Genomic DNA, 10,126 nt, shown 5'->3' with positions numbered 1-10,126 from the left:
TTAGATATTGAAATTTATCACCGGTTGGAAATACAAAGTAACAATACCAGCAAAATGAAGCACAGAGATACTAGCACAAACACATTCTAATCCAATCCTGGGTCGTTCCATTTGCCGGCGGAAAATAAAAATGAGGGGAGAAGAGCTTCTGGCCTAAAGACAACACAAAGCACTGGTGCAGATGGCTTTGTGATGAGAACGTTGTGTGTTTTGCACAGATAAATGCTCGTGTATGTTTGCCCTTTCATTTGCTGCATTACTGTCCTTCTAGACTCTTGTTCCTTCATCCTCGAGATCTCCAGTTCCTCTACTCTCGGTCCTCCATCGGCGCTCCACCCGTCTGTTCTCCATCTCCCTTCTTCTTGTGGCCAGAAACGATGTCATCAATGCGCAGTAACAGGATAGCGGTCTAATTGAAAAAAACACAGAGAGAGAAATCCATTAACAGCCGTAAAAGGAGCACTGTCCTCCTGCAGTGTTTATGAATGAGAGTCTGTACCTCCACCGCAGTTTTGTAAGTCTGGGCTTTAACTGCCAGCGGTTCCCAGATTCCCAGCTGCTCCATATCAGCAAGAGTTCCTGTCTCTCCATTAACACCCCATGAGGAGTTTCCCTCCTGAGTGTGCTTGGCCTGAACACAAGATGAAACAAGAGAAACTCTATAACACCAACTAAAATCAACTTCCTCCATTTTCCAGATTATAAAATGCAATTATCTGATGTTTATATTCCAATGCAGCTTGTATGGTGTGATTAGCATCAAGCAAGCAAGACACATAATATTAAGACACATTTGGATAAGTGCAGAAGAAGAGAAGTATTCATATGGCACACTTCTCACATTTGGCATCCCTTTAAAAAGACATATTGAAAAAAACATTGTTGAAAATTTAAATTCAGAAACATTCAGAAAATTATTAAGCCTAAAATAAGCTACTCTGAAACTGTGAATATTTCACTGTCATTTGATTTATATCAATATTTCATTTAGCAGACCAGTTTGAGTTTTGATTAGGATCAATAGTGGTAGCCTATAGATTTCAAAGAAATATCCTAATAAAAAAAGAAAACATAAGCTGAACCACAACAGATCAATGTCATAACTAATGATCAAATAATGTAGCCTAGTTTACAGCAAGCATCATGGTTTTAGTTTTAGCCTGTCTGTCATATCCAGTAGGCCTGTGGGTCTGTTTTTTTACTAAAGAAGATATATTAATTGAGTTTATCACCACAACTATAGAAACAATTAATATATATTATAGAAAAAGGTAATAAAATGAATAAGGAGAATAAAAACACAGGAAGCGGCATTTTTAAAAATACACAACCCCAGACATTACACCATAATATTAAATACAATAATAATAATCCATTGTCGACCCAAGCTCAAATAAAACTTGCTGTCATCTTAATAAACAGCCACAAAGTCAAGAAGAACAGAATCTACCGTGTGTCCTGTAGTCCGCACCGTCTAAGTGCGAGTGGTTTCACTCTCTAGAGAGCTTGCCGCGCGTCTATATTTGAAATAACGAACTTGAGCTCATATTAATAACAACATGCATGTAATAATAATAATAATAACAACATGCTTCTCACATCCTTTTAAAAACAGACAAACGTGAGAGTGAAGCGTAAAAACAAAAACAAAGGAGAAGCCTGAAAAAACAAAGGAGCAAATGATCCTTTCAGCAACCTAAAAGATGAACAAACTGCCATGTTTAGCCAATATCATCACCTTTTGGACCATTATGAATTATTATTAATAATTGTTATTATATTACTTTAATTTTTAGTTTCACCAGCCCATGTAACGTTAGCATGTTGTTAGAGGATTGTGCCAACTGAATATGTTTTTTATTTATATGGCCCGTTTCCACTGAGTGGTACAGTACGGTACAGGTCGCTACGGGTCACCTTTATCAGACTTGCGTTTCCGCTGCTAAAAGGGTACCAATGGTTCTCTTTTGGTGGGCGTGGTGTACGACAAAGTTTTAGTCAACGTCATTTTCGCTCGAGAAAATGTCAAAGTTGTACAGGTCATTCACATAACATATGAGAAGCACTTCACAAAACAGATGCTTTATAGACCATTTTGAGGAATGTAAACAATAACTACGGTCCTAATGTAATTCCTGTTTTACATTTTTAATTTCCATAGCATGAGAATCCAAAAGGGTCCAGATATTGATAATGATATGATTGTTGTTTTACCATAAAAATAGGATTGAATTGCCTCTTGTTACAGTAATGAAATAGTATGATAACAAGCAGGAAATGTTCATGGGCCAATGACATGACCATATTGAAATGGTCTATACACAAATAATTCTGTATAAATGTTTATTACTAACTTTTATATGAACATAATTTGATTATAACTGCAGATAACTGCAGATTTTATTTAAAATTGCAGACGTTACAGTAGCCATTTCGCATTATCATTGATGTGAAACTATAATCAAATCCTCTTCATAGAAAGATTAGTAATCGACTTTTTATACAAAAATACTTGTGTTTAAAAAAAGCATTTGTGTTTAGTAAGAAGTGCTTCTTATACGAACTTCAAGCGAGAATCACAATAGTATTTGGACGTCGACTGCAACTTTGTCAAACACCACGCCAACCAAAAGGGTACCATTGGTACCCTTTAGCAGTAGAAAACACAAGCCTGATAAAGGTGACCCGTACCGAACCGTACCATTCCACTCAATGAAAACGAGGCAGAAGTAAAACAGTCGTCGGGAGAGGCAGCAATCCACTGAATAAAAACAACCACGTCAATGTGTGCTTTCTGGAAGGACGTACCCTCAGAGAAGTGAGCACACGAATGGCTGAAGCTCCGCAGTTCTGGATGAGTGTGCGAGGGACGACCTCCAGAGCCTGAGCCACAGCACGGTACGGCCATTGCTCCACACCAGTCATAGCTCGAGAGCGCTCCGTCAGCCGATGGGACACCTCCATCTCCACTGCACCACCACCCGGCAGCAGATACGGGTCCAGCAGGACGTTACGACACACCTGCATGGCATCCTGTAAGTTTCGTTCCACTTCCTGAGAGAGCAAGGAAAGATCATCAGTCAAATGTGCGACAAGTCAATTATCCTGCACAAAATCTCTGGCGGAGCTGATCAAAAATTCAACAAATGACTTGTTGAACTATCCCAGCATCTCCTCCTGAGCGACGACTGCTCTGACTGTGGAGACCTTTGTGAAACTTTTTATAACCACTAAAACACATTCTCGTTAATCTTGCCCTGAGAGCTGCAGTCATTAATGTTTAACAATGGCCACAGACTCCTGATGTAGCTAGGGCTCATTTCTCACCGCTAAGATCTCCTTGCTGGCTCCTCTGAGCAGGATGGTACAAGCTTTGGGGTCTTTACACTCCGTCACAAAGGTGAAGTACTCATCGCCGATCTTCTTGACTTCAAACAGGCCTGCTCCAGTACCCACATCATCTTCAGTGAGCTCATCGGTTCTGCTGGCAATACGTGCACCACACGCTCTGACAGAGACAAGCAGGAATACAGTTAAAGACTGAACACAATACCAATACAACTTAAAGGTGCAGTATGTAAGTTTGACACCCAGTGGTTGAACTAGGTACTGCAAGCCTGGTTCAAAACACAGCAAGCGCAGGTTGCCAGATTAACAACCAACAGATGCAAGCATGACTTAACGGCTGATTTAAGTTGTGTTCTATATAAAAGCAACGGTACGCAATAGAAGGAATATTTTCGATATTAAAAGGAGTTTTTGGCCTTACCAAAACCTGAAATTTATATTTTAGAAGAAGTTTCTATTTCTTACAGCTGCATAACAGGGAAAAGCGGACAATGATCACATCAGGTACACCTTGTGTGCTTGATTTAGCGTTAAATGCTAATAATGCAAGTTTGACTGCCATTTCACATGACATTTATTGCCACCTCTGATCTTAAAAATAAAATAAACAGTTTGAAATTGAACTTTAGGTCTGTGACTCAGTGCAAGCCAACACATATCAGTGATTCAACATGTACATTTAATAATGTTTAAGTGGTTTAATATGTATTATTAGATTATAAACCTCACCATTTCGCTTGAGTGCAGTAAGTGCTCTATTCTGTGCTTCTGAAAGGCAGTATTTAAATTTCTGTCATGTTTCATCTGGTGCAAACAGCCAAATTGCTTATCACTGCGTTTCAAGTCTCACTTGCAAACATATTATGGTATTTATTAGCTTTAGAAGAGTCAAAAACTTACATACAGCACCTTTAAGATTTTTGATTACGTGTCGAAGACTTTGTAAAATGCTCCAACTTTTTTGGCACATTGATAAAGCTTAAAAAAAATTTAAAACTGCTTTTTGACAAATTAACATTAATAAGATTAAACAATGTCTAAAATCCCTTCAAAAAGCGTGCAGTTTCTTCATTGAGTAAAATATATTTTTCAATGTAAGCTTCTGTTTACTGGCATTATAAGGATGCTCATGAGCAAGACATTATTTTACTTTATCATATTATATTAAATCATTAAACTTAATTATAGAAGCATTACATTTAATTACAGAAATCAAAACACAAATGACACAAAATTACTTCAATTTTAAAAACAAAAATGTTGTAAAATATGACTAAATACTATAATTGTTTATAAAACAAATGAATCATTCATACCAATTTGTGAACCATGTTGACAAATTCATAAACAAAATAAACCCAATAATTCAACAAAAAGTGACTCACAATTCAGACAATCTGACTCTACACACACACACAATACCTTCAATTAGGTGACTAGAATTTATTGATCCACTAAAAATTCCAGGATTAAAATCACTAACATTTTCTTATCATTAAATGGGAAAATAATTTACAAAATCAACAAATTAAATAATAATAATTTGTTGTTTTCAATCACCTTGCAATGCGGTTGTTGTCCGTCTTCCTGATACGCCGGATAGCAGTGATGTTTGCTTTCATCAGATAGTGCTGAGCCAGATCTAGAGAGATGACAAATAAATTAACATTCAAATGCAATGAGAAAATACCCCCACTATTTCTTAAACCCATGACCACGAGTGCTCATGTACCAGAAATGCCCTTCTCTGTGAAGATCAGGTCAGGTTTGAGCCGAATGATGTCTTCACAGATCTGCTGAACGTATTCTTCCTCCATCTGCAGGATGCGGGCGAAGTCTTCCTCACGAGCAATCTCAATGTCAGTCTGAAGAAAAGGCATCAATAGGTTTTATAATCAGAATGGTCAAATATACAGTCAAAGGAAGATTGTCTATTGAAACGGCATCTCACCTGGCTCTCGCCCTTCTTGTACTCCAGAGAGCAGTCCAGCAGAACAATTCTGGGGTTCTTGATGAGCCTGCGCATGCGGGGATGAGTCACATCCTTATTCACCATCACACCCCTCAGCACGCAGGAGTCTTCGATGATGCCACCAGGAACCTATACAAACACAAACATTGGGAAGAGTGCTATCAGACACACAGACGGCCAAACGTTAAGAAATAGAATTTTCTCTGATTTCTTAAGGTCTGTGGACACAGGGAGGATTTACACTAGTGGTTATCACAGAAATTTAACATCTAACGGCTGTTAACATGAGCTTACACAATGTGCAAAAAGGCAGGCGGTAAAGCACTTTTAAAAATATTTAATGAGGCTTGTGCTTTTGCACTATTCTTAATCACCTGTGAAATATTACTTTAGTACCAAACCAAAAGACATCCTGTAGGTTATCTGTAAAAACCTGTAGACTGATTTAATTGTGACATACTATGAATGTTTTATACTGGTATTACAATACTAAAAGTGTCAGTTTCCTTAATACATAAAACGTAAAGCCAACAATACAGTTTCCAAAATTGGTTTGAGTAGCTCTATTTGACAATTTTCTGAGGAATCAAAAGTATTGAGGTTCACAACTGAATAATCCCAATGGTAAAAATACTTTTCTTATTTTGCTTTGTTTCATTTCTTGTCCAAATATCTAAACATTTCTTCCAGTAAAAATAAAACAGATCAAGTGAAAATAATTTTTGTTTACACCTTCAGAAGAAACAAGTCAACATTAGTTTTCCCTAAACTAAATTGACTGCTAATGGGGTAAGCAAAATAATCTTGTTTTTAGTTTGAATTCAGTTACTTTTTATTTAAATAATTAAATACAATTAACTTTGCTACACTTTCCAACATTATAATTTTTTGTGGCCAAATTTTTAAAACTCAGTCAGTCAAAGGCTGTAAAAACACATGCAAATGATAAACTTTCACTCCGTTATGGTTAAACTTATGGTGATTCTACAAATTGCATGTGTTCTGTAGCTCCTGGTCAACTATAATTCAGACTCAACATTGCATATCTTGCGATGTGACATTGCTATATTGATGCTTGAAACGATACATTGTGTAGCTCTAATTCAAACCATTAAAAAAGTATTCGTATGTGACCCTGGTCCACAAAACCAGTCAGGGTAATTTTTGAAGCTGAGATTCCTGATTAAATGAGCTTTCCATTGATTGGTTTGTTAGGATAGAACTATATTTGGCAGACAAACAAATACTTGAATACCTGGAATCTGAGGGTTTAAAAAAAATCTAAATAAAAAAACTTTAAAATTATCCAGATTAAGTTCTCGTCAAAGCATTTTAATAATCAAAGATTAGGTTTTGATAATATTCTAATGATTTTTGCCATAAAGAAAGATCCAATATATATGGGCAATACTTAAATTATTGCTACAAATATACCTATGAAACCTTTTTTTGGTTTTATGGTGCAGGGTTACATATTCATCTAAAAGTAACTTTCAGTAGAGTGGACAGGAGTAACCTTCAAAAGCATCTTTTCAGTAAACACTGTAGGTCTAACGTAGGCTTCATACAGTCACATACCCTTTGCCTTAGCCTCACACAGACACAAAATGTACTACACGTTACGGCATCGTGGGGTGCAAGATCTGTGACGTTAGATCTGTTTTCATAGCGGTGACATAGGCGGGGCCAAGAGCCATGGAAATAGAGCAAAGCCAGTGGCCTGGGTATTTAACAAGTGTCAAGTACTATGGAGGATTCAGATTAATACTTTTGGGTTTACGTTATGCTAACACAAAACTAAAGTGATGTTTGGGTTGTGTTATATTATGCATTATATGTAATCATTATGCTATGGTTAAAGTTTACCAGTTCCCAGCTCTTTTTTCTGTGAAGGAGTGAGTCTGAGCTACTTCTACAGTAGCATCGAAAGCATTCCTGGTATGTATATATATATATAAAACTTGGGTAAAGAAAATCGACACTGTGAAACATAGAAACTCCACAATCTACTAGCATTTTGAAAGTGTTACTGCAAGAGTAGCAGAGACAGAACAAAGAAAAATAGATGCACAAAATGGCTTCGACTATATGCAAGGTATGCTTTGAGGGTACAGCCATCACTCAATGAAGTATAGATCAAGCTCAAGTAACGACTCCCTTAACGGCCACAAGGGTTTTTAAAGTCTACATACAAATCACTTCAAAATATCAAAACTCAACAGTAACAACAGAAAATTCTCTTGGCCAAGTCCTACCTTTTCGACTTTGGCATACTTCTTAATGTCAATCTCTTTGCGTCCATTTTCCTCCAGCTCAACAGTACGGACAGCATCCAGAGCGATGTTACAGGCCAATGTGGACCAGCGGCTGAGTGCTTTGGTGTTGATGGCAGAGTTTATTATCTTCAACATCATGTCTCGATTACTCACGTCAACTGGAGTGCTATTGTCAGGGAGCAAAAGAGAAAATATCAGAGTCTAGAGCACCAAAGCCAAGCTTCCACCTTTCTAATCCACTGATAAACTCATACAGAACAAATGAAGAGGTTTTGTGTGATTACCTTATGTCTTTGAGTATGTTTAACATGTCATCCAGAGCTTGTCTGTATGCACCGATTACCACAGTAGGATGCATCTGCTGCTCCAAAAACTGCTCAGCCACCGACAGCATCTCACCCGCTGCAAAGATAATTATATCAAAATATGAGCACCACAAATTCTGTTGGACAAACTGATTCAAACATTTTGATACATTTCATTTAACCTGAATAATACATGGTCCCCCTTTTAAATCATAAATAAATAATAATAAACTAAAAGTTAAATATCTTGTGAATCCGTGCATAAAATACGCATATAAAAATATTCAGCATTTCCCCCCAGATGAGTTGCATTTAAATACATAATATCAAAAAGAGCAATGCACAGTAAAAACAGAAGACCCTAACCTAGAATGATGACAGAGGTGGTCCCATCTCCGACCTCTTCATCCTGTGTGCGGCTAATCTCAATCATGGACTTGGCAGCAGGATGCTGGACCTGGATCTAAAGTCCACGTTAAACATTTTAATATTCAATAAAAATCAAGATAGAGATCTCATTTAACAATTCACAGATAATGTAGCAAGGTCCAAATCACCTCTCTCAGAATGGCATTGCCATCATTGGTCATAACGATACCACCCATGGGATCCAGCAGCATCTGCAGACAAAACATGTCAAACCTCTTTCTATAACAATAGAGATTCACTTGGCAAAATGATAACGTGAACATCTTCAGCGCACCTTCATCATAGCCCTTGGTCCTAGGCATGTCCTGATGATGTCTGCTATGGTCTAAAAAAGGGAAAAGAAGGCAGCAGGTCAGGTTGGTGCTATGAATTATGTGACATTTAGGCAACGTTGCATTAACAAAAATATATATAATAAACTAAACATAGACTCACCTTAGCCGCAGAGATGTTTCCAATCTGGACCTTCCGTCCAGATTCTCTCTTGATGTTCTGACCTGTAATGAACAGAACCAGAGCCAGTGAGCATTAAATCTGCTTCTTAATATGATAAACCCCAAACTCTTCATTTACTAAAATAAGATATTTTAAATAACATTCACTGCCTTAAAACCTAAAATGAAGCCGAGACAATTGTGAAAAAAATACAACAAATCTGTTCCTTAAAACGAAAAGGGTGCAGCTTTAGTAAGCCCACCCTCTACGCACTGCTGTTAGCCTGATGCTAACTAATTCATTACTTTAAAGCGTCCGTTAAATAGAAACGACAAAGCCAGCAAATGACTAGAAACTAAAAATCGCAAAATTTATTATTGACTCTGCAACTTGAGATGCAATGTCTTAAACAATTAAAGACCCAAGTTAGCTAAGAGGCTAACACAATGACTAATCTGAACACTGACATGAGCTTGTCAGACACGCGAGGCCCCCGTGCCACACTAGTTAGCTTAGCATTCAAGCAAAGCTGCATGAATAAACCTCTTATTCAGACTGCTACAGAGTTCAACAGCGGCTCAAGTGATAGCTGCAGTAATAAATTTACAGATGGAGTATTAAAATAAGCACTCACTAAGCACGAGAACCGGTCGGCCCATCATATTTGCGGCGTGGTTGGATCACCGGTACCGGACAACGCGCACAACGGCAAGAGGAGAGGATGCACGAGGCGTGGCTGGGGACTGAGCAACAGAGTGGACCAATTAGCAAACGAGACGCATTTGACAGACATCTATGTCCACAAATCAAAGAGAGCACAGCAATGCTCGGGGCCGGGTCTAGAGTGAAGCAGAACTGAAAAGTTCTCGAAAGAATCCTGGAAGGGTAGTTAGGATGAACATTTATTGATAAAAAACGTATTTTACAAGTTTAACATGCTTGATATAAACAAGTAAATGAACAAGTTAAGTTCTAAACAAATCAAAATCTACATTTCTTAAAACATTTATTACCATTATTTAATTTTCTTTTAAATTAATACATCTCAAAATGTGACAATGCGTCATGTTTTTTTAACATTATCTTTAACATAGAAAGATTTTTTTAAAATACTGTGCCGTTAAACAACGTTATCAGTTATTTTACCATATAAGGTAATATTAAAATGACGTGAACTTATATAAATTCTTTTACTTTTAATATTGTAAATAATACTATATTCTACAACGATGTTTGTAGTAAAAAGATTAATTATTGAATTTATGGAATATATTATGCAATTTAGGATCTTCATAAATCTAAAACGAAATCATAAATAATTTTTTCAATTATATCTGATTAAAAACATAATTTAGTAAGAA

At 37.0% G+C, this 10,126-nt stretch overlaps 1 protein-coding gene across 1 annotated transcript; it reads right to left on the bottom strand.

Moving 5' to 3' along the window:
• Nucleotides 1–9,504, bottom strand: cct3 (chaperonin containing TCP1, subunit 3 (gamma)). Its single transcript, XM_056475209.1, has 14 exons — nt 9,400–9,504; nt 8,766–8,827; nt 8,605–8,655; nt 8,459–8,521; nt 8,268–8,364; nt 7,881–7,998; nt 7,576–7,762; nt 5,300–5,449; nt 5,081–5,213; nt 4,909–4,990; nt 3,328–3,508; nt 2,809–3,054; nt 500–631; nt 1–409 (listed from the first exon to the last, which is right to left on the bottom strand). The coding sequence occupies exons 1-14, from the start codon at nt 9,425–9,427 to the stop codon at nt 308–310; spliced, it is 1,632 nt and encodes a 543-aa protein (XP_056331184.1). The 5' UTR covers nt 9,428–9,504; the 3' UTR covers nt 1–307.
• Nucleotides 9,505–10,126: the final 622 nt, after the last annotated feature.

This window comes from Danio aesculapii, chromosome 16, assembly GCF_903798145.1.
Source record: "Danio aesculapii chromosome 16, fDanAes4.1, whole genome shotgun sequence".
In the NCBI taxonomy this organism is placed as follows: domain Eukaryota; kingdom Metazoa; phylum Chordata; class Actinopteri; order Cypriniformes; family Danionidae; genus Danio; species Danio aesculapii.
Note: the sequence above shows the minus strand (reverse complement) of the source record. Positions and strands in the feature narration are given on the sequence as shown.